The sequence below is a fragment of the Lissotriton helveticus genome, chromosome 4_1 (assembly GCF_964261635.1).
Source record: "Lissotriton helveticus chromosome 4_1, aLisHel1.1, whole genome shotgun sequence".
NCBI classification, from domain to species: Eukaryota; Metazoa; Chordata; class Amphibia; order Caudata; family Salamandridae; genus Lissotriton; species Lissotriton helveticus.
Genome location: NC_136063.1, coordinates 1,471,856,980 through 1,471,882,641, shown reverse-complemented (window position 1 = coordinate 1,471,882,641; position 25,662 = coordinate 1,471,856,980). Strand labels below are relative to the sequence as shown.

Genomic DNA, 25,662 nt, shown 5'->3' with positions numbered 1-25,662 from the left:
TGCTTATTGCTATATTTGGGTTTTAAACTGGTGCTAATGAGGTACAACCAACGCCCATACAGTGTTACCAAGTGTAAAAGTGAAAAAATAATTGTTATACTATCACAAAGTGTGCTGCATCATGCCGCAGAAGTTGCTTTTTCTTGCTGCTTAATTTACTAAACCCTGACACACAATTTGGCCCTCGACTGCCACATAATTCCAGTGGCCCCGCCTATAGTATAGGCCAGTCTGACACTGAGAAGTGATTTATGTGGGGAATATTTTAATTTTCTGGCTTCTCGTTGTCTTCTGCACACATGACGTCACCTGCCCTTGCCTACAAAGGAAAGTCATGTGATTTTAGATGGCTTTGCGTTTCCTTCCTCGAGAGACCATGTGTTTCGGCACCAGCAGCGTGCCCAATATTCGAGGACCTCAGGTGAGCCCAGCTTTACAGACGAGTTCAAACAGATCCCCCTGTAGTCGGCAGAAGGAGCCCTGAAATGCATCACACGAATGTACACTCTGAATGGCCCTCTCCGGCGTGTGCTGTGCCCTGTGGTTTGGCGGTGGGGGCCTGGGACGACATTCAGCCCTTTATGTTCCCCTGTGGAGACAAGTTGATCTCACCTGCCCAACTCTTAAGGGTCTCACGTGGTTAAAGCGACATCCTACAGATGGATGCAGGAATGTTTTTTGGTTGGTTATGAATGGGTGGATGGATGCATGGATGGATGAAGGGATGGATGCTTGCAGTCTGGAATGGATGTATTCCCGCTCACCAGGAAGCAAAGCGCCAGTTTATCCTGCCCCCCACCTGTTCTCCTTCCCACGCTGCCTCCTCGCCCCGGCTCTCTGCCCATCCCTAGTGAAGGGTGGAGAGTTGGGTGCAGGATAGTGAGGTGGCCCCGGCAGCGTCACAAGCCCTCCAACCCCCCCCCCCCTTCTTCAGGGGAGCTAAACTCCTTGGGCCCTATTCACCCACGGCCATGAATATCTGCGGGACGTGACTTTCTCACCCCCCCCCCCCATCACATTCTGCAGATGGGGGGGGGGCATCATTTTGCGTTACGCCATATAGCGGGAGCTCTGCAGAAAGAGGCGCTACGATAGTTCCTGGTAGTATCCCAGCACGGACTGGGGAGGGGAAATCGGGGGCTTGTGCAGTCGTGCACTACTCCCCTCCCACACACACCCACACGCACCAGGGAGCAGCACGTGCCCTGAACACGCCTCACTCCCGCCCATCACGAGCTGTCAGTCACTGCCTGTACAGAGACTCCCCCAGAGCCGATGAAGACACCACCAGGGCCCCACTAACCCCTCAGAAGCCTGGCAGGGGGCGGGGCTCGGCATGAAGGGGGCGGGGCGTGGAGGGCCCGACGACCCTGCTTTCCATCCGAGCACAGCGCTTGCTCTGCGGAAACACACCTTGAAACGCCTATTCCCAGCACAGACGCGCACCTCGGCTGCAGGGCGCTTCGTTGCAGTTCCCGGCATCGCAGAATAGCTACAACCTGTCCGGTTACTTCCTCTCTGAAACGCCCATGCCCGTTTTCTGTTCAGTTGTCTAACCAGGTCATTAAAGGCGCGCGCGCCTGACAAAGAATTACTTCCAAGAACGCGCACTACATTTCAGAAATGGGCCGTTTCAATAATATTCAATATTAAAAATTAAAACTACACACTCTCCCACGGTGTGCATTTTTTCTAAATCCCGCCCCGGTTGTCTGCGTTTATTCATCGTAACACGCGGTAGCGTTTACAGTTCAAGGGCGTTTATCACGCCGCAAATACATTCCAATCACTGACCAAAGCAACAAACCAGAAACATAAAACCAATACAAGGCGGATTTTTGTCGCCTTTGATACAGAAGCAGAAGATGGATTCTGTTCGTTGTAGTGCGGATTCGGTGCTCGAACAGCACAGTGGAAGCAGCGTGTCACTCGTGGGCAAAACAACACATTTCCGGCCAGACCCGAGCACGGACCCCGGACCTGTTGTTTGTACAAACCAGCCACTGCAAGGATTTGTGTGGGATTCCAACGTGAAATCGCATTTTCCGCAAAAGGATCAACACATTGTTCTGTATGTAGAGTCCTGACGAATGTGTTGGGAAACTCCATGCCTTATTTTTGGTTAAAAACGTGACCAGGCTATTAGCGAGCGCACCACCGTAAAATAATAGAACAGTTACAGAAATAGTGGAATAAAATCATCAAAATAGTCTAACTATGAATGGCCTCGTGTCGGCGTCTTGGTGTCCCCCAATTGGGCACAATTCATCTTATGTGTTTAAAGGGCCGGCTGCGGCGTCATTGGTGCCCGGCACCGGCCGCTGTAAAAGGCCCCCGTGGCTCGGCATCGGACACTAACCCGAGCTGCTGTAGAAGGCCGTTTTTTTTGTTTTGTTTTTTACCATTTGAACAACAGTTAGGAGGACCACTTGCCGTTCATTTATTTGCAAAATCAACTGCTTTACATTTAAAATAAAATAGCTGCACGATTTCCGCCAGAAAAGTGTTTTTCCCCTATATTGTTGAATTATTAAATATTTTAGTAAATGGCTCATGGAAGAAAAATCAGTCAAAGGGAAGTGTGAACAGGCGACTTGTTTTATGATGAGGAATTAGTGCGTGCACACAGATGCTGGTTTTATTTTGGATTTTGGACCCGTGTTTCTGTTACAATTAGCATTGAAACTGACACCGCTCTGCTTATTTTCATTTAGAGGTGCCCGCGTTTTGCATCCTAGTGTATTAAGTTGACTTCTGTAAGGGGTTGTCCGTTGTCTGCGATGGGGTACACGCTGCAGTTTGGGAACTCTTGTATGGATGATGCAGTTGATTGTTTTTTTGGCGTTTATTTTAATTTACTTCCTTCTACGTGGGGTAGACTTTTGGCTATTTTGAGGCATTCATCGTTGATTTTGCTGCTCTTTCCGGCTGTAGCCAGGCACCTGTGTTTCAGAATATGTTGTAGTTTGATGCCACGAATGGGCATTCTATTGTCTGTGTTTTTTTACCGTCTGCTGTAGGTTGCTGCCTTCTTCGAAGGCGGTGTTTGTCTCCATGTTGTAGCTAGCGCCTGCTAAATACGTTACATGTGCTTTGATCTCTGCTGTGGTCTGACGTGTCTCTTGTATAGTCTGGCATGTGTGTGTGGGCTTCTGCTGTTTGTTGCCTCTTGCATAGGATAGCCTGGCATCTCTGCTGTTGTGTGCTATCGCCTGCACATGTGCTTTGTGTTTTTATCTCTGATGTAGCCTGACACCTCTTGTACAGGATACCTTGGGATCTGAGTTTACGCTTCTGCTACCTCTTGCACAGGATAGCTTAGGATATGTATGCTGAACTCTGCTGCTGTCCATTGCACAGTATGGCTTGGTCTATGCCCCTGTTTGCTGTCTATTGCACATGGTGCTTGGTCTCTGTGTTTTGAAGTCTGCTGCTGTTTGCTGTCTATTGCACAGGCTGTATTTTGTCTATTTGTTTTGAACTCTGCTGCTGTTTGCTGTCTATTGCACAGGCTGTATTTCGTCTGTGTGTCTTGAACTCTGCTGCTGTTTGCTGTCCATTGCACAGGCTGTATTTCGTCTATTTTTTTTTTAACTCTGCTGCTGTTTGCTGTCTATTGCAACGGCTGTATTTCGTCTGTGTGTCTTGAACTCTGCTGCTGTTTGCTGTCTATTGCAACGGCTGTATTTCGTCTGTGTGTCTTGAACTCTGCTGCTGTTTGCTGTCTATTGCAACGGCTGTATTTCGTCTGTGTGCCTTGAACTCTGCTGCTGTTTGCTGTCTATTGCACAGAATGGCTTGGTCTCTGTGTTTTGAACTCTGCTTCTGTTTGCTGTCCATTGCACTGGCTGGCTTTGATCTGTGTGCTATGAACTCTGCTGTTTGCTGTCTCTTTCACAGGATAGCCTGGTATGAGTGTTTTGATCTCTGCTGTTTGTTGCATGGGATGGCTGGTATTTGTGCTTGGCCTCTGATGCTGTTTGCTGCCTCTTGCGCGGGATGGCTTTGGATCTGTATGTTGAACCTGCTGCTGTCCATTTCACAGTATGGCTTGGTCTATGCCTCTGTTTGCTGTCCATTGCACAGGCTGTATTTCGTCTATTTGTTTTGAACTCTGCTGCTGTTTGCTGTCTATTGCAATAGCTGTATTTCGTCTGTATGTCCTGAATTATGCTGCTGTTTGCTGTCTATTGCAACGGCTGTATTTCGTCTGTGTGTCTTGAGCTCTGCTGCTGTTTGCTGTCTATTGCACACGATGGCTTGGTCTCTGTGTGTTTTGAACTCTGCTGCTGTTTGCTGTGCATTGCACTGGCTGGCTTTGATCTGTGTGCTATGAACTCTGCTGTTTGCTGTCTCTTTCACAGGATAGCCTGGTATGTGTGTTTTGATCACTGCTGTTTGTTGCACATGGGATGGCTGGTATTGTGCATGGCCTCTACTGCTGTTTGCTGCCTCTTGACTTGGGATCTGTGTTTTGATCGGTGCTGTAATTCGACCTCTTGCACAGGAGGGATCGTCTGTTATCGGCTTTTTGATCTGGGCTGTAACGCGAAACCTCGTTCCATGAGTTGCTTAGGTTCTGTGTTTTGGTGTTTCCTGCAGCGTGGCGGACCCTGCATAGGATGACAGGACACCTGTGATTGGGCAGCTGCTGCGGTTTGTCGTCTCCCGCATAGGAGACTTTGGATTCGGCTGGTTCCCGGTTAGGTTAGGGTTCGAGTCTCCGCGGCTTCTCTGACGGGCACGGTTGTCACTGATACGGCGTCACTGACAGGCACGGCGTCGGTGGCTCCGAATGAAACGCCCCCAGCCCCTCCCCAGCTTCTTGCCCCAGGAGTCCGTGTTTGTGGCTGACGTCAGAGTGTTTCCGTTACAACCTGGTTTCCTCCTGTCAGGAGCACGACGCACTGGGTGGTGAATCTTGAGGCAGCCAAAGGAGACAATTGTAACCCCTCCAACCGGTACCCCGGCCAGCTCTCGTGAGCCCACCAGACGTGCCATCTGTGCGAAAATAAGACTACTTCGACGTCTTTTTTTTAAAAAAAATCTACGTGCCAATTAGCGAGCTGGTGGGAACTCGGTTTTTTTCATGACGGCTTTTTCCAAAATCCACAATAAGGCTGCAGCACGCACGCGCGGGGCTTCTTCACTGATCCCGCGTGCACGTGGGGAGAGAAAGCATGATCCGAGCAGCCCACCGTGACTCCCCCGGGGGACACGACACAGCCCAGTTTAGAATGTACTATCTGAAAAACGAAGAGTGCGAAGCGAAATACATATACAATATCAAGCTTGATTAATTATGCGAATATGGGAGAGAGATACGATGGGCACAGATCACATAAGAAGGCAGTATATTGGATTTTAATAAAGTAGTTATTGTCTAACCAGTTTATTATAATTATTATTGCTCCATTGCTACTTCTATTATTATTAATATTGTTATCATCGCTAATAATATTTATTGATAACGATGAAAACAAAAAAGCAATAAAAAAGTAATGCATTTTAAATGAATGATAATGTAATAGTACTGATAACGTTTGTATGTTGAATCTGCATGGCGTGTAAAGTAGGGGTGCTCCGATCGCGTTCACAAGCCCAGCTGGGTTGTGGTAGAGGTGATTTGAGGTATGCTGCAGGCTGTACAAGTAAATGTGCTTCGACAACCTGTGTCACAATACTACCTGCATTGAGGTTAGGCGGAATATATAGTGTCATGTCTGTTTGTGTATGCTGCAGTTGTTCTGGGGGCGTGTGTGTTTGAAAGAGGCTGCATTGTTGTACATGTATACCAGACTGTAATGTAAGCTGTGCTGTGGCAGAGGAGGATTGGGGTGAGGCATGTTGTACTATGGGGCATCGGTATGTGTATCAAGCATCATGTTTGTTTGGGATCTCTATGAAGTACAATGGCAATCTGAATTGTGGTGGATGTGAATTGTGGAAGTAAGCCAAGCTGTCCATCAGTAGAATTGCAACAGCAACGCACACCCTGCTGTGTGGGGTTTCTGTGGGTACAAGGCATGTGTGGTGCAGTATGCTTGCTTTGGGGTACAAGGCAGACTTTACTGTGGGAATTGTGTGTGCAGGAGGCATGTTGTATTTGACTGAATGATCATAGACTTTAATGTAGGCTGTATTGTAATAGGTGGGTTTAAATGTGCAGGCTGGGTCGCCATCAGTAGCGGTCGGTGGTGGGAGTGCTGCCGGGCGGTGACTTGGGGCGTGGGAGGGGCAGAGTGGGGGGTAGTAAACTATGGAATACGGCCAAATACAGGTAAGTAAACATATAAATAAATAAAATGAATTTTGTTGCGCGCACTGCATCACATTTGGCCATATTCCGTAGTTTACTACCCCCCACCCTGCCTCTCCCCCGCCCCATGTCACCGCCCGGCAGCACTCCCACCAACAACCGCTACTGGTCGCCCTGTTGTAGAAGTGAACTGCTATGAGGCACTTGCGTGGAATCAGCATGACTATCAGGCATGCTCTGGGGGATGGGGCCTATTGCAGGATGTGATCTAGTAATGAGTGCTGTGACGTAAGGCAGGAAGCGCTCTAGTAATATGTCTGGGGATATAAGGCAGGGTGTGTATAGGGATGTACGGCAAGATGTGTTCTTGCAATGTGGATAGAGATGTAGGGTAGAATGTGTTCTAGTAGTGTGTACTAGGAGGTAAGATAGGATTTGTTCTAGTATTGTGAGTTGCAATGTAATGCAGGGTGTGTTCGAGTAATTTGTACCAGGATATGTAGCAGGACGTGTTCTAGTAATGTGTGCCGGGATGCAAGGCATGAGGGGTTAAAGCAGTAGCCTTTAAACCTTTCAATGGCGCGCCCCCCAGTTAAAAAAGTCACTGGGCCACCCAGTATGAAAATCAATTTTTACAATTATTCTAGAAAACTGACAATATTTAAATACCCTTAACCATATATGCACACTGCAGTTATGTTATGTTATCCTTTTTAAAAATGTACTCAAGTACATGGTTGCCAGCATCTTATGGGCAATCTGGTCTTTCCAAAGTGTAAAACTATTCGCAGTGTTGTTCTTTATCTGAAATGAGGCCCTTCCCCATCTGACACTTACTCTCAGCACAGCTATGAGTGACAACATATGTTAGTGATGGCACACTACAGAGTGACTTATTGCAGCTCTGTCTTTTTATTAGTATAGTTTTTTCTTGGCCAGAGTCTGGCATTACCACCCCACCCTCCCCTCTGGTTTATTGTAATGTTAACGGGGATGTAAGATATGAGCTGGGGTTTTAGCAGAATGTATTCTAGTAATGTGTGCTGGATTGTAAGGCATGATTAGTTCTAATAATATATATTGGGAAGTAAGGTAGAGTGTGTTCTAATAATATGTATAGAGGTGTAAAGCACAATGTGTTCTAGTAATGCATATAGAGGTGTACGGCAGGACGGGTATATGGATGTAAGGCAGGATGTGTTCTATTAATATATATTGGGATGTAAGGCAGAGTGTGTTCTAGTAATGTGTATAGAGGTGTAAAGCAGGATGTGTTTTAGTAATGCGTGTAGAGGTGTAAGGTAGGATGTGTTCTAGTAATGTGTGTATGGATGTAAGGCAGGATGTGTTCTAGTAATGTGTATAGAGGTATATGGTAGGATGTGTTCTAGTAATGTGTATAGAGGTGTACAGCAGGATGAGTATATGGATGTAAGGCAGGATGTGTTCTAATAATGTGTATAGAGGTGAAAGGCATGATGTATTCTAGTAATGTGTATAGAGGTGTACGGCAGGATGTATTCTAGTAATGTGTATAGAGGTGTATTGCAGGATGTATTCTAGTAATGTGTATAGAGGTGTAAGGCAGGATGTGTTCTAGTAATGTGTATAGAGGTGTATGGCAGGATGTGTTCTAGTAATGTGTATAGAGGTGTAAGGCAGGATGTGTTCCCGGTTGAGAGAGGTGTCCGCCAGGGATGTGTGTTAGCTCCCACCCTTTTTTCTCTTTATATCAATGGGGTGGTTGAGCATCTCCGGGAACATCCTTCAGATGAACCATCCCTGGCTGGCAAACGTATACCTACCCTCCTCTTCGCGGACGATACACTTTTAATATCAAAAACCCCAGTAGGCCTCCAAAGGCTCTTAAATAACTTTCAATCTTTTTGCTCCAAACGAGGCCTGGTAATCAACACAAGCAAGACAAAATATCTTGTGTTGAATCCTCAAAAAAAAACAGTCCGCTCTCCTACCCTGAATGCTGAACCCCTGGAGAGGGTAGAAGTCTTCGACTATCTTGGTATTCGCCTTTCACATAAAATGGAATGGTCCCCACATTTGGACAAAATGTTGTTAACCCATAAGAGGATAACAGGAGCTCTTTTAAAAGAACAACGCTCCTGCAAAATAAGACCAATAGCTGTAGTTCTTGAGATCTATTCGGCTAAAGGGGTCAGCTCTGCTCTTTATGGGGCTGAACTTTGGGGCTCATCCATTACTGACGATTTACCAAGATCAGAGAAGAAATTTTGTAGAGCAATTATGTCACTCCCCCAGGGCACCCCCACGGTCCCGCTAATGTTGGACCTAGGATGTCGCCCAATTGATGATCTTGCAAGACTCCGTCCACTTTTGCTATGGGCACGACTGTGGCGTGTGGAGGAACTTGGAACATACGCGCAAGGTCTAGCAGAAATTATGTCATCATCAGGGTGGCATAAAATTAAATGGTTGAAAGAAATTAAGACAATGCTATCAAACCTGGGCTTAAATGATGCGTGGGCTAATAGATCCTCACCTCCGAAGTCAATCCTTAAGAAACTTTATTGGGACTGGATCTTTCTACAAAGGAACACCAGTACTACTATGGGCAGACTTACGGAGGACTTCTTGAAGTTTAAGGATCAACCCAAACGGGAAGTGTACCTTGATATTATAGAAAAACCCTTCGATAGGGCTCTGTACTTTAAGTTTAGAGTAGGAACCCTTCCTTTGTACTATTTTACTTCACGTTGAAAATCCCCCGCACAGTCTACAGAACTTTGCCCAGTATGCCTATGTAAACCAGAGACAGTGGCACATTTTTTGTTTGAGTGCAGAGAGTATGCCCTTCCTAGGAGGGTTAGGCTCAAAAACCTATGCCGGCAGCTGGGCACTAGGAGCCACATGGCGGCAATTCGGATATTAACGTCTGATAGTCGTGCTACCTATGTTTGTGCCCTAGCTAAATTTTTATCATGGGCATGGTCAATTCGAATCAAAAGGCTAAAATTAATTGTTTAATGTTTTTTTTAAAAAACTGCCAAATGAACTTCTTTGAAATTTGTAAAATTTTAAACTAATTCTCCTTCACTGGGTTAAACTTTTTTTTGTATGCTTGTTCTTGTTTTTTGTTCTTAAATTTGATGTACTTGTTTCATGTGCAGCTTTTATGATAAATTGTATCGAAATAAAGCTTTATTGACTGACTGACTGACTGGCAGGATGTGTTCTAGTAATGTGTATAGAGGTGTAAGGCAGGATGTGTTCTAGTAATGTGTATAGAGGTGTATGGCAGGATGTGTTCTAGTAATGTGTATGGGATGTAAGGTAGGATATGTTCTAGTAATGTGTGCATGAATGTAAGGCAGGATGTGTTCTAGTAATTTGTATAAGGGGTGCAAGGTAGGTTGTGTTCTAGTAATGTGTATATGGATGTAAGAAAGGATAGGTTCTAGTAATGTATATAGGGGTGTAAGGTAGGATGTTTACTAGTAATGTCTACATTGAGGTGAGGAAGGATGTGTTCTAGTAATGTGTATAGGGATATAGATGATATAGAGAAGTAATACAGGATGTGTTCTAGTAATGTTCTAATAATGTGTAGAGCAATATATGGCAGGATGTATTCTATTGATTTGTGCAGGGATTTAAGGTATCATGTGTTCTAGTAATGTTTATCGTAAAATCTGCACAGTTGTAAAAATGCAGCAATTGTTTTACAAAATTGCCACTTAAAATACATTGAGGCTGATCCTTCTTTTATTGGCTCTGCTCTGTGCTGAGCCAGTGAAATGAGGATAAGTAACAAGTTAGCAGGCTGCAGAAGTGTTAAGTACCACTGTTGCCTGCCTTTAAAATACACAGCAAAAGACACACAGATAATGGGTTGAATGCAGAGCAATTCTAACATTCACCACCAGTCATTAGATCTGGGTTAAATCCATCTTTCTTTTGCTCACCATGCCGCCCCAGTTTAGATCCAGCCATATGCAAATCAGTCTTGACAATGTGCCTCATGTTAATAGTACAGCCCGAACTGCCAAGCCAGGTCCTCCCTGAACCGGAAACAGGCATCCTGGGACCAGTTTTGGGACATCACCCCTCATCAGCCAGGCTACCTTGAAACCAGTGTCACAGTGAGCCCGGGACCCACGTCTGGGCATACCCGGCGCACTTGGGGCAAGAAAGCAAAACACACACAGATGATGTATGGAATGCAGAGCAAATCAAACATTCACCCCATATCAATAGATCTGGGTTAAATCCATCGTTCTTTTGCTCACCATGTCACCCCAGTGTAGACCCAGCCATATACAAATCAGTCTTGACCATGTCCCTCATGGGAACAGTCCAACCCAAACTGCCAGGCTAGCTTGAATCCAGTGGCACAGTGAGCCTGGGAACCACATCTGGGCATACCAGGCGCACTTAGAGCGAGAAATCAAAAGACACACAGATGATGAACAGAATGCACAGCAAATCAAACATTCACTCCAAGTAAATAGATCTGGGTTAAATCCATTGTTCTTTTGCTCACCATGTGACCTCAATTTAGACCCAGAAGTATACAAATCAGGCTTGACCCTGTGCCTCATGGGAACAGTCCAACCCGAACTGCCAAACCTGGTCCTCCCTGGACCGGAAACAAGCAACCTGGGACCGGTTTCGGGGCATCACCCCTAATCAGCCAGGCTAGCTTTAATCGAGTGGCACAGTGAGCCCAGGACCGACGTCTGGGCATGCCCGGCACACTTAGGATGAGAAAGCAAAATACACACAGATGATGGATGGAATGTAGAGCAAATCAAACATTCACCCCATGTTTTATAGATCTGGTTTGAATCCATTGTTCTTTTTCTCACCATGCCACCCCAGTTTAGACCCAGCCATATGAAAATCAGTCTTGACCCTGTACCTCATGGGAACAGTCAAACCCGAAGCGCCAGGCTAGCTTGAATCCAGTGGCACAGTGAGCCCGAGACCCACGTCTGGGCATACCCGGCGCACTTAGAGTGAGAAAGCAAAAGACACACAGATGATGGAGGGAATGCAGAGCAAAACAAACATCCACCCCCAGTCAATAGATATGGGTTAGTTCCATATTCAAATCAGACCGGAAACAAGCATCCAATGGCATGGTGAGCAAAAAAAGTTGGATTTAGGCCCAGATCTCTGTACTGGGGTGAATGTATGACATTGTTCTGCATTCTGTCCATCAATTGTTCTTTTTTCATTTGTCACACCTAGTGGGACGGGTATGCCCAGACGCGGGTCCCATGCTCTCCATGCCACTGGAGTCAATCTATCCTGGCCGATGAGGGGTGAAACCCTGAAACCGGTCCTGGGATGCTTGTTTCAAGTCCAGGGAGGACCCGGCCTCGCAGTTCGGGCTGGACTATTCCCATTGGGCGCAGGGTCAAGACTGATTTGCATATGGCTGGGTTCAAACCGGAATTGCATGGGGAGCAAAAAAACGATGGATTTAGGCCCATATCTCTGTACTTGGGTGAATGTAGGAGATTGTTCTGCATTCTGTCCATCAATTTTCTCTTTTTGCATTTTTCTCCCCGAGTGGGTATGCCCAGACATGGGTCCTGTGCTCTCCATGCCACTTGAGTAAAGATATTGTTCCTGAAGAGGGGTGAAATCCTGCAACCAGTCCTAGGATGCTTGTTTCCAGTCCAGGGAGGACCTGGCCTGGCAGTTCGTGCTGGACTTTTCCCATTGGGTGCAGGGTCAGACTGATTTGCATATGGCTGAGTTCAAACCAGAATGGCACGGGGAGCAAAAAACAATGGATTTAGGCCCAGATCTTTTCTGCATTCTGTCCATCAATTGTTCTTTTTGCATTGAAAATGCACACAGCGCTCCCCCTGGGCCCCTGCCCATTGTTTCCTCAGACCTGCTGTCCAGAAACCATTGCCTGTTGTGTTTTTTTTTCCCTATGGATCTCCAGTTACATTAAATAAGTAGTATTTCGGAGCTGGCGAGGTTTCCTTATTTGCCCAGAATCCTAGGATGTTGAACCGATGAAAGGACTCAAATCTGGATCCCCAGTTGCAAATTTGGTAGCTTTGTCCCCAACGCCATATCCTGTCCTCTAAAATGCCCCCCTCTTAGATCCCACCCTCCGTGCCTCCTCTCTCACCCCGTGATAAGCACCCCAACAATCTCAGGACACTCATGGCCCCCCTCTCCTCACCCCCATTGTGCTCCCATTTTTGAGTCATCGATATTCCTGACACTCCATTTGCTCCCTGCTGCTCTGTACTCGTACTTTAGTAATAGTGGCTGTCCGATGCCAGAGAGAGAGAAAAGTTTTTTCAAATTTAGATACGCACTCTCTGGCAGCAAACACCTTCTTGTCCGAGGTGTGTTGCTGCTGGGCACTCTGCCAGGCCAGAGGCCACAAAACATTACTGGTCAGAGTCTCCCGCAATGGCCGAGCTGTATTTTTGTGATAAACACATATTTTGCCTGCCGTAAAAATACCACTAATTTTGCGGTTCATGATAGCAAAATGTCCTTTTTATTGCTGCAAAATTTGCCATCCCAGGCCGCATAATCCTGGGGGGGGGTCTTGTTTATAGCGATATAAGGCCACATTTGTTCTAAAATAATAAATGCTAGGAGGTAAGGCAGAATGTGTTGTAGTAATGCACATAAGTGTGTAAGGCAGGATGTGTTCTAGTAATGTGTATAGGTGTTCTAGTAATGTGAGTTGGGATGTTAGGTAGGCTGTTTCTAGTAATGTATGCTAGGATGTAAGGCAGGATGTGTTCTAGTAATGTTAGTTGGGGTGTTAGGTCAGCTGTGATCTAGTAGTATGTGCTAGGGTGTAAGGTTGGATGTGTTGCAGTACTGTGTACAGGGGTGTAAGGCAGGAGGTGTTCTAGTAATTTGTTGATGATTGTAAGGCAGGATGTGCTCTTGTAATGTGCGTTTGGATGCAAGGCAGGATGTCTTGCAGTGTGTGCTAGTAACGTTAGTTGGGGTGTTAGGTGAGCTGTGCTCTAGTAATATGTTTATAGATGTAAGGCAGGATGTGCTCTTGTAATGTGTGCTAGGATGTAAGGCAGGGTGTGTTCTAGTACTGTGTATATGGGTGTAAGGCAGGATCTGTTCGAGTAATATGTTTATGGATGTAAGGCAGGATGTGTTTTAGTACTGTTTATAGGGGTGTAAGGCAGGATGTGTTGTAGTACTGTGTATAGGGGTGTAAGGCATGATCTGTTCTAGTAATATGTTTATAGATGTAAGGCAGGATGTGTTTTAGTACTGTGTATAGGGGTGTAAGGCAGGATGTGTTGAAGTACTGTGTATAGGGGTGTAAGGCAGGATCTGTTCTAGTAATATGTTTATAGATGTAAGGCAGGATGTGTTTTAGTACTGTGTATAGGGGTGTAAGGTAGGATGTGTTCTAGTAATATGTTTATGGATGTTATGTGAAACTGTATACTTTTATGATTCTCTTGAATCGAATAAAGTTATTTATGATCATGGATGTAAGGCAAGAAGTGTTTTAGTACTGTGTATAGGGATGTAAGGCAGGGTGTGTTGTAGTGTGTGCTAGGATGTAAGGCACGGTGTGTTGTAGTACTATGTATTTATAGATGTAAGGCAGGATGTGCTCTTGTAGTGTGTGATAGGATGTAAGGCAGGGTGTGTTGTAGTACTATGTATAGGGGTGTAAGGCAGGATGTGCTCTAGTAATATGTTTATAGATGTATGGCAGGATGTGCTCTTGTAGTGTGTGATAGGATGTAAGGTGGGGTGTGTTCCAGTAATGTGATTTGAAATGTTAGGCAGGATGTGTTCTAATAATATATTTACGGATGTAAGGGAGGGTGTGCTCTAGTAATGTTAGTTGGGGTTCAGCTCGGATGTGTTCTAGTAATATGAGTTTGGATATAAGCAGATTGCGTTTTAGTAATATGTATTGGCTTATAAGACAAATCAGTGTGCCCTACGCAGGTTGAATTTTTTGGGTGTGATCATGGGGAATAAATTAGAATATATTGTGGTTATGTGTTTTGGGTATAAGGAATGAGGTGCAGTAGTATTTGAATTGGTTATATTGCATGTGCACGTTTAAGGGTGTAAAGCAGGCTGTGATCTAAAAGTTGTGATTTGGGCTGCATTGCAGGCTATGTTGCGGTAGGTGTGAACTACAGTGAGGCAGGATGTATTATTTCATATCTGTATGGTATTGTTAGTTTTGGTGGACGATTATGGATTTTAAGTCAATGTGTATTGGGTTTTAAGGCAGAGTGTATTGTACTGAGGTGCACTGGTCAAACAGTCTAGACTTATTGTAATAATGTCTTCTATGGTATTAAGCGGTACAAAAGGGGGTGGTGATGGACGGAGCATCTGAACCAATCAAACACTCACACCCAGTCAAAAGATCTGGGTTTGACCCATCACCGTTCTTTAGCCCACTCTGCCACCCCAGTTCAGACATGGCCATGTGCAAATCAGTCTGACCCTGTGCCTCATGGGAACAGTCCAGTTCTATGGTATTAGGCATGATGTGTTCTAGTTCTGTGTATTACATTGTAAGACAGGCTGTGTTGTAGTAGGTGTGAAATATTGTAAGACGGTGGCTATTGGTAGAAAATAATGTAGCCAAAGGTAAGATGTTTTGGTTTTTGGTGTTTAGTAAGGTTCATTGGGCTGCATAGGAGGCTCTGTTTGGCTTGTTCTGCATGTGTTCTATAACAGAATGTGTTTGGTGTGTCCTATACTGGATCCAGAAGAGCGAGTAGCTGAAGACCGACTTTTCAAGTAGTCCCTCAAGGCCCTCGGTTTGGGTAGACTCACACCTGCTCAGCGCCAAAATACCCTCTCAGCTGATATAGCGCTCTACAAATCTACATAAAATAATAGGAAAGGCTGTTTGGTTTGGTCTGCATGTTATCTGGCACAGGGTGTGTTTAGTTTGGTCGGCAGGTGATCTAGTGCAGGTTGTGTTTGGTTTGGTCTGCATGTGGTCTGGGGAACGATCTGTTTTGCTTGGTTTGCAGGTGATCTAGCATTGGCTGTGTTTAGTTTGCTCTGCATGTAATCCAGCACAGGATGTGTTTGGTTTAGTTTTCATGTCATGTAGTGCGGGATGTGTTTGATTTGCCCTGGACAGGATCCAGAAGAGGCTGCGTTTGGTTTAGTCTGTGTGTGATCCGACGCATAGTCTGTTTAGTTTGCTCTGCATGTGATCTAGTTCAGAACATGTTTAGTTTGGTCTGCTAAGCGAATGCGATATCTTGCAGGGTGTGTTTGGTTTGCAAGCGATCTAGCACATGTGTAGTTTAGTTAGGTCTGCATGGGATCTAGTGCAGAATGTGCTTGGTTTAATCTGTATGTGATCTAGTGCAGAAAGTGTTTAGTTTGGTCAGGGTGTGATCTAGAGCAGGGTGTGTTTGGAGTGGCAAGGTATGAGATCTGGCGCAGGATGTGTCTGGTTTGGTCCACATTTTATTTAGCGCAGGATGGTTGGTTTGGTTTGCAAGTGATCTAGCACACAATGTGTTTGGTTTGCTCTGTGTGTCATTTAGCGCAGGATGTGTTTGATCTGGTCTGCATGTGATCTGGCACACAATGTGTTTGGTTTGGTCTATGTGTTATATAGCGCAGGATGCGTTTGGTCTGACCTGTATGTGACTAGCCCACAATGTGATTGGTTTGGACCACATGTGATCTAGAGCAGGGTGTATTTAGTTTGGTCAGAATGTGATCTAGCACAGGACATGTTTAGTTTAGTCTGCTATGTGATCTATTGCAAGGTGTGTTTGGTTTGAATGTGATCTAGCACAAGGTGTGTTTGGTTTGGTCTGGGTGTGATCTAGAGCAGGGTGATTTTGGTTTGGTAAGCATGTGATCTAACACAGGATGTGTTTGCTTTGGTCTGCATGCGATCTAGCCCACAATGTGTTTGGTTTGCTCTGTTGGTCATCTAGCACAGAATGCGTTTGGTTAGGTCTGCTTGTGATCTAGCACAGGATGTGTTTGGTTTGGTCTGCATCAGGCAGTGCACAATGTGTTTAGTTTGGTCTGCATGTAAACTAGTGCAGGATGTGTTTGGTTTGCATGTGACCTGTAGCAATATGTAGTTGGTTTAGACTGCATGTGATCTAGCTCACAATGCGTTTGGTTTGGACTGCATGTGATCTAGCGCACAATGTGTTTGGTTTGGTTTGCATGGGATCTAGAGCAGGATGTGGTTAGTTTTGTCTGCATGTGATCTAGTGCAGGATGTTTGGTTTGGTCTGTATGTGAACTAGTGTAGGATGAGTTTGGTTTGGTCTGCATGTGATCTAGCGCAGGATGTATTTGGTTTGGTCTGCATGTGATCTAGCGCAGGATGTATTTGGTTTGGTCTGAATGTGATCTAGCGCAGGATCAGTTTGGTTTGGTTTGCAAGTGCTCTAGCGCAGGATGTATTTGGTTTGGTCTGAATGTGATCTAGCGCAGGATCAGTTTGTTTTGGTTTGCAAGCGCTCTAGCGCAGGATGTATTTGGTTTGGTGTGCATGTGCTCTAGCGCAGGATGCGTTTGGTTTGATTTGCATGTGATCTAGCACAGGATATGTTTAGTTTGGTTTGCATGTGCTCTAGAGCAGGATGCGGTTGGTTTGGTCTGCATGTGAGATCGCTCGCAATGTGTTTGATTTGGTCTGCATGTGATCTAGCGCAGGATGTATTTGGTTTGGTCTGAATGTGATCTAGCGCAGGATCAGTTTGTTTTGGTTTGCAAGTGCTCTAGCGCCGGATGTATTTGGTTTGGTGTGCATGTGCTCTAGCGCAGGATGCGTTTGGTTTGATTTGCATGTGATCTAGCACAGGATATGTTTAGTTTGGTTTGCATGTGCTCTAGAGCAGGATGCGGTTGGTTTGGTCTGGGTGTGATCTAGAGCAGGGTGATTTTGGTTTGATAAGCATCTGATGTAATGCAGGATGAGTTTGTTTTGGTCTACATGTGATCTAGCACACAATGTGTTTGGTGTGCTCTGTGTGTCATCTAGCGCAGGATGTGTTTGGTTTGGTCTGCATGTGAGCTAGCTCGCAATGTGTCTGCATGTGATCGATCACACGATGTGTTTAGTTTGGTCTGCATGTGAACTAGTGCAGGATGTGTGTGGTTTGCATGTGATCTAGAGCAGGCTGTGTTTGGTTTGCCTGTGATCTAGCACAAGGTGTGTTTGGTTTGGTCTGGGTGTAATGTAGAGCAGGGTGATTTTGGTTTGGTAAGCATGTGATCTAACACAGGATGTGTTTGCTTTGGTCTGCATGTGAACTAGTGCAGGATGTGTGTGGTTTGGTCTGCATGTGAGCTAGCCCACAATGTGTTTGGTTTGGTCTGCATGTGATCTAGCACAGAATGCGTTTGGTTAGGTCTGCATGTGATCTAGCGCAGCATGTGGTTGGTTTGGTCTGCGTCACCCAGCGCACAACTTGTTTAGTTTGGTCTGCATGTAAACTAGTGCAGGATGTGTTTGGTTTGCATGTGATCTAGAGCAGAATGTGGTTGGTTTGGACTGCATGTGATCTCGCGCACGATGCGTTTGGTTTGGTTTGCATGTGAGCTATAGCAGGATGCATTTAGTTTTGTCTGCATGTGATCTAGTGCAGGATGTTTGGTTTGGTCTGTATGTGAACTAGTGCAGGATGAGTTTGGTTTGGTCTGCATGTGATGTAGCGCAGGATGTATTTGGTTTGGTCTGAATGTGATCTAGCGCAGGATCAGTTTGATTTGGTTTGCATGTGATCTAGCACAGGATAAGTTTTGTTTGGTTTGCATGTGCTCTATAGCAGGATGCGGTTGTTTTGGTCTGGTGTGAACTAGAGCAGGGTGATTTGGGTTTGGTAAGCATCTGATCTAATGCAGTATGTGTTTGCTTTGGTCTGCATGGTATCTAAGCACACACTTTGTTTGGTTTGCTCTGTGTGTCATCTAGCGCAGGATGTGTTTGGTTTGGTCTGCATGTGATCTAGCACACAATGCGGTTGGTTTGGTCTGCATGTGATGTAGAGCAGGGTTTGCTTGGTTTGCTCTGCACGTGATCCAGCGCACGATATGTTTAGTCTGATTGTGAACTAGTGCAGGATGTTTGTGGTTTGCATGTGATCTAGAGCAGCATGTCTTTGGTTTGCATGTGATCTAGCACAATGTGTGTTTGGTTTGGTCTGGGTGTGATTTAGAGCAGGGTGATTTTGGTTTGGTAAGCATGTGATCTAATGCTGGGTGTGTTTGCTTTGGTCTGCATGTGATCTAGCACACAATGTGTTTAGTTTGCTCTGTGTGTCATCTAGCGCAGGGTGTGTTTGGTTTGGTCTGCATGTGAGCTAGCACACAATGTGTTTAGTTTGCTCTGTGTGTCATCTAGCGCAGGATGTGCTTGGTTTGGCCTGCATGTGATCTAGCACACAATTTGTTTGGTTTGCTCTGTGTGTCATCTAGCACGTGATGTTTGGTTTGGTCTGCATGTAAGCTAGCCTGCAATGTGTTTTGTTTGGTCTGCATGTGCTCTAGCGCAGGATACATTTGGTTTGGTTTGCATGTGATATAGCACAGGATGCATTTGGTTTGGTCTGCATGTGCTCTAGCGCAGGATTCATTTGGTTTGGTTTGCATGTGATCTAGCGCAGGATGTGGTTGGTTTGGTCTGCATGAGATCTAGCACACAATGTGTTTGGTTTGCTCTGTGTGTCGTCTAGCGCATGCTGTGTTTTGTTTGGTCTGCATGTGCTCTAGCGCAGGATACGTTTGGTTTGGTTTGCATGTGATCTAGCGCAGGATGTGGTTGGTTTGGTCTGTGTGTCATCTAGCGCATAATGTGTTTGGTTTGGGCTGCATGTGAGCTAGCCTGCAATGTGTTTTGTTTGGCCTGCATGTGATCTAGCACAGGATGAGTTTGGGTTGGCCTGCATGTGCTCTAGTGCAGGATGTGTTTGCTTTGGTTTGGTTTGGTTTGTATGTGATCTAGGACAGGATGCATTTGGTTTGGTCTGCATGTGTTCTTAGGCAGGATGTGTTTAGTTTTGTTTGCATGTGCTCTAGCCATGGATATGTTTTGTTTGGTTTGCATGTGATCTAGCCCAGGATGTGGGTGGTTTGGTCTGCATGTGATCTAGCGCACAATGCTCTTGGTTTCGTCTGAATGTGATGTAGAGCAGGGTGTGCTTGGTTTGCTCTGCATGTGATCCAGCGCACAATGTGTTTAGTTTGGTCTGCATGTGAAGTAGTGCAGGATGTGTTTGGTTTGCATGTGATCTAGCGCAGAATGCGGTTGGTTTGGTTTGCATGTGACATAGAGCAGGATGTGTTTAGTTTGGTTTGCATGTGATCTAGCGCAGGATGAGTTTGGTTTGGTGTGCATGTGATCTAGCGCAGGATGAGTTTGGGTTGGCCTGCATGTGATCTAGCGCAGGATGTGGTTGGTTTGGTCTGCAAGTGATCTAGCACACAATGCGTTTGGTTTGCTCTGTGTGTCATCTAGAGCATGATAGTTTTGGTTTGGGCTGCATGTGAGCTAGCCTGCAATGTGAGTTGTTTGGTCTGCATGTGATCTAGCACAGGATGAGTTTGGGTTGGCCTGCATGTGCTCTAGTGCAAGATGCGTTTGGTTTGGTTTGTTTTGTATGTGATCTAGCGCAGGATACGTTTGGTTTGGTCTGGTCTGCATGTGATCTAGCGCACGATGCCTTTGTTCTGGTCTGCATGTGATCTAGCACAGGGTGAGTTTGGTTCAGTCTGTATGTGAACTAGCGTGGGATGTATTTGGTTTGGCCTGTAGGGGATCCAGGAGCAGCTGTGTTTGGTTTAGGCTGCACGTGATCTAGAGCAGGCTGTGTTTGGCTTGAGCTGCTGCTGGGAGCTGTCCAGCTTGGCTGGTGCTGACGGTGCTGCTTCTCTGTCCCTAGCGTACCTGGTGCAGGCGGTGAGGGCAGCGGGCAAATGCGATGCGGTCTTCAAGGGCTTCTCGGACTGCCTGCTCACACTGGGCGACAAAATGGCCAACTATCCACAGGACCTGGACGATGACCGGAACCTCAAGACCATCTGCTCGTAAGTAGGCCCTATTTTAGCTAGACACTCTCTCCACTCCCTGGTACCCGCGCATGCAATTGGACTCCCCCGGCCTGAAGAGGAGTGGGCGGGGCGTTAGGTGGGGTGCTGTTGCATGCTGTGGTGTGTAAATGCTGTCGGAAATTAAGTTTTTTTTTTAGAGTAATGCTCAGGCTCAAGGGTAAGATTATAGCACAGCCTGGTCATATTTCATTGACTGCATGATGTATCACATTTTGTGTTGTCGAGATTACAAACACCCGCCATGTTCCTCCCTTGCGGCGGACGACCCAACTCTTCCTTCGTTATCTTCGGGTTCTTTTTTCTTTTATTCCATCCTCTTTTCATTCTTCTCTTTTTACATTTTATTTCCTTACTTGGTCCCTTCTTTAATGACACCCCCACCAAGTCGCCACGCCCTTCTTTCCCACAACTCTCCTACATGCCATTTGACTCCCTCGGCGCTTCCTGCTGACACATACGCTCGTGCACACATCCAAAAATGCCGCTCAGACCATTTACATCATCTTTCGTTCCTACAATACGCTTTCTTGGCGTCTGTCCTCCTTGGCACACAGACACATCTGCGTTTCTTCCACTTCACACTCTCTGTCGCACCAGCACTTGTGCCCTCACACAGCTGGCGCCTCTCTCCCGAGCACCCACCCTGCCAGGGTCGGTGCAGCCCCCCACAGTGCCAACCAATTTTGAAGCCCACCCCCCTCTCCGGAGCCCAGATGGTGCTGCCGGCTGCCTTATAGGGCTGCACAGGACAGCCTGCTGCCCCGGGCTGCAGCTCCCTGTTCGCATTCGTGCGTCTTCCTATTAATGCACAGGCATGGGGGGGGGGGCGCTTAAAAAGCCCGGCCTGGGGCGGCACATCTGAAGGCCCCGTCCCCATGGACGTCTCTTTCCACTAGGCGCTGGCCGCGTTATTTAAATACACATTTGATTCATCGCTCTCAGCCTTCAGAGGGTAATAAAATGTGTCCACCCCTGCCTCTGCGCTCACCCCGGGTGCAGAAAGTCCCTCCGGTTTCTCTACGTGTAGACTGCGAGAGAAAACGTGCTTTCCTACCTTTGTATTGACGATAACACAAAAATGAGAACCATGAACTTGCAGTAAACAGAGCACGAGACCAGAGTTCAGTCAGACGAGAAAAATAATTCACCGTCTGAACAGTACAGCACATTCCCAGGTGTACAAATAAATGTCATACCCCATGGAAACTAAACGTGAAGCAGGTGTGCATATTTACGGGGGTAATTTCTACGTTATAACCACAGTGCCCGCTGGGGTGAGCCACGTGTATTTCTTCGGTTTGGCCTAAATACCTATGATTCCTACGAATAAAAGTAACAAAAATAACATACAATAAACCATGTATTCTTTTATTACCATTGTTGTGAGTGGGACGGGCGATGAGCCACGGGAGGCGGCGCCTCGTGTGTACCATGACGCTTACCTCCGCCCTCACAGATATAATTGGTGATATTTTATCCCACGGCATGAATGCAACCCTTGTGTATGGCTGCTCCACAAAACCCACACAGGAAACGACAGCATGGCAAACAAGCATATTATGACTTTAACATGCCTTGAGACTGCACGTGAAGCAGTAAAGCAGCACATTTTCACGCTAGGCATTGTCAAATATCTTTTGCTGATTCGACATAAGTCACGCAATATAGAAAAGAGAAAATATAAGTATATAAAACTTAACCCTGCCCTTAAAATTTCAGTTAATCTATAAACGCCACAAAATTAAGGAAAAACATTTTAGAATGCGAATAACGGTAAAAATGTGAAAACGTGTCGAGTACTACTGTGGTAACATCCCCTTTGCCTTTTGAACTGCAGCAATACACATGGGAATGTATTGTCATTAGTGCGCCAACTCCAAATCATGTGTTTATTGATCCACAGTTCATGTGACTGGCATGGTGAACATATGTATTCACACACGCACGGGCACATACCCGCAGATTAATGCCTGATGCACATTGTTTGACCCTATTTCATCTACCCTTTACTGTCCGTTATAGGGTCTAAAATATCTTACACACACATTAATACATCACTTCGAAAAAAATATTAAAATCATCATTTAATGTGTTTTCTGCTAATTTCATACACGTGTTTCTACCCTCATTAACTTCCTCAATCGTCATTCTTTTCTAAATGGACCCCCGCACCGCCTCACACACATCGATCGCAATCGGTATACAAAACGAACTGAAAATGCACCCGGGTCATTCGAGAAGCGTTAATGGCGCAGTTATGTGTGGCTCGGTTTGAATGAATCCAAGCCAGGGGTTCACACCCTAAAAGGCCACGTACAATGCTGCTAGAGAGCTTCTGGTCCGATCACCGGCTCGGTAGTTTATGCCCCCCCCCCTAAAAGGGGCCGTCACTAGGCTGCGCCTGTTCACGGACAGCAGACGAGAGCAGATTTACTCCCCCTCTGGGAGACACAATTACAAGGGAGATATTGCAGGCGAGACGCCCCCTGGGCCGCCCCTGCCCCTCAAACTCTCATTAAATATTGCAAATGGGCCGAAAGCTGGGGCCTGCATCCCGGCTTAGAGACCTCGCCAATTATAGCCCGAGAGACGGGAGGGGGGAGTAGGGGGGGATGTTATGAGTGGGGGTGCGGGTAATAAGTCAGCGCGACCTCTACCTGTCTAGCACCGGCGCGGCATGGCTGCCACGCGGCTCCGCCCTCTTTTGAAAAGACTTCACCAAACATACTTTCATCAGTCAGGAGCCTCGCTGTGATAACGCCCTCTCGCCCGCACCCGCGCCCCCGTCTTGTCGTAGGAAACTGGGACAAAACCGAGCGAGTTTCAACAAGCAGCGCTTCGCGTCCTGCTAAACACAGACTGTTTGTAACAGGAAGGACGGGGGGGGCGCGCCCGCGCACCCTCTCGTGCAGCTATGGGGCTGCTTGGCCCCAGGCTCCCCCCCAGAGTCGCCCTCTTCTTTTGTAATCAGAGGTGTTTCTTTTTTTCCACGCTTATCTCACGAAATGCGAACGCCCCCTCACGTTCCCTCTTGCACTGCCACGTTTGGCGCTAGCTTTTTCTCACACGATCCCTCAATGCACAAATGGAGTCCTATTGATGTGAAAATAGATGCTCCTGCACCCCAAAAAACAAAATCCACGACCCGAGAACGTCGTTCGCTGACCCGCACAGATTCAGAGCGAATGTTCTTTACAACCCAATGTATTTGGCAGGAACGTCAGACCCCTTACTTCCACGGTGCACCGGCAGCAGCTCCGTGGCGACTACTCTGTAAAATGTGTGCCTGTGCATGTGGGGCGCAGGGCTGAATATTTCCTACACTAAGGGTGTCCAGTGTGGAGCCAGGAGGGCCGCACGCCTGCACGTTCCAAGCTGACCAGTGACGAGTAAAGGAGTGACGTCATATTCAGTGTGTGTAGGTTGATCTTCAAATGTTTTTCAAATTCTGGTTTGTGTCAAAGTAGGCTTCCCTGCCGTGTATGTGTGAGGGCGCCCTATACCATGCTGGCCCGTAGTTTCGTGCGGACATGTTGATGTTGTTGGCTGGGAGTGCTTGTTTGTAGGTGGATCTGACTTTGGACATTTATATTTGTATGTTGGTGCGTTTGCCAGGGGCTAGGAGCACACGGTTACCTTTTAATATGGTAACTGCTGTAGGGTTGGGCTCACATGCCAGTAGGGCGAGATACCTGTCGGGTATATCTAGAAAACGGCTTGTCATGAAAAGCTGGCATGAACGTGGCCCTCCTGGGCCTACATTGGACACCCTTGGTCTAGCCTACAGGATGGTACTTTGGTGCTCGTGCTCGCCAAGGCCCCAGAATCTCGTTTGCATGCAGGGGAGCGTGTCTTGGGGTTTGGGTTGTGGACCTATGAGTGGGTATCTCCACATGTGTTTGAGAAGCCATGCCAACCTACCCCTCTTTTCTCTTTGTTTGTCCCTCTCACCCTGCAGGTACTGGAACGACTTCCACGCCTGCACCATCACGGCCCTTACGGATTGCCAGGAAGGCGCGAAAGACATCTGGGAAAAACTGAAACGGGAGTCCAAAAACCTCGATTTCCAAGGCAGCCTCTTTGAACTCTGCGGGGGGAGCAACGGCTCGGGCCCGTCCGGGCTCCACGCGCCGATGCCCGCCCTCCTGCCCCTGCTGCTGGCCGCCCTCCCTGCCCTGGTCACCTGGTTCGTCTTCTAGCCCCTGGCGGACCCCATCACTCATCCCGAGGCCTCGCACCTGCAGGGGGCGCAGCGACACTCCGCGCCACAGGACCGGCGGGACTTACACCTTTATTTTGTGTTTTATTCGCCAAATGTTACCAAACAGCAAGCAGCAACAGCCAAAACGGGACCTCAGCTTTACTGTCCAGCCAAGTACAAGGAGTCCCCAGCCCTGGTACCTTTTCGCAGATAAGGAAAATAAAACCCTCAGGAACGGCCGAGAGCCATCGAAAATCGTTATCAAAACCAATAAGCGAGAGGAAAATAAAAAAAATAAAAACAGCCAAGGCGGGCTCTCCACAATAAAAGAAGAAAGTGAGGAAAGACGGCGAGATGCGCGTTCTCCTGGCCTGCGAAACAAACGGTGAATAATCCACAATTCCCGCCTCCCAGCACTAGGCCTCTGCAGTGACTTGTGTAGTGTGTGGCCGGACCTCCGCAACTAGCACTTGGAGTATGGAAACAGGTTTAAGAGAGGAAAGATGGAACTGACCCGGAAACGGAAGTGCCGCACACCAGAATGGATGCATTGCTGCTATGGGAGGCTGCACTGTAGCTTTACCCGCTGTTGCCAAGGCATATCTCCGATTTCACTGCCTTTTTAGTTTCATTCTCTTGTTTTAGATGTTGCACATAGTAAACCTGAATATTACAACCGTATTAACAAACACTCACGCACTCATACACACCGGGGGCTTTAAATGTATTAACAGCTACGGCAAAAGAAAAACACGAGATTTTCAGAAAACCAGAGCCTTGATTTTAAAATAAATGAATAACAGATGTACTTACAGAGGTTTATTATTAACTCAAATCAGCAAAAAAGAGATATTTGCTACAAAGTATAGTTAAAAAGTATTAAAATAAATATTATTGTTTGAAGTGGATGTCGCGTTGTTTGTTCTGAAAGGCGCTGTGCTTTTTGCTTGTTGGATGCCGTGTGACCGGAACCTTCTGCACAGGTGGTTGGTCATGTGGTGAACTTTGACCTGAAGCAGACCAATATAATATGTATGTCCAAGTATAAAGGTTAGCAGAGGGGGAGCTGAGGTGGAGTGAGTCGTGAGTGCCACAGTTCCGGGTAAGCAATAGATTGGAACTGCACCACCTT

At 46.5% G+C, this 25,662-nt stretch overlaps 1 protein-coding gene across 1 annotated transcript in view; it reads left to right on the top strand.

Moving 5' to 3' along the window:
• Positions 1-25,433, top strand: part of NRN1 (neuritin 1) — a 34,975-nt gene extending 9,542 nt beyond the window's left edge. The window contains exons 2-3 of the mRNA XM_078688056.1: positions 20,161-20,305; positions 24,288-25,433. Coding sequence (XP_078544182.1) covers positions 20,161-20,305; positions 24,288-24,528 — 386 coding nt within the window. The 3' untranslated portion in view covers positions 24,529-25,433. The remainder of the gene's footprint in view (positions 1-20,160; positions 20,306-24,287) is intronic.
• Positions 25,434-25,662: the final 229 nt, after the last annotated feature.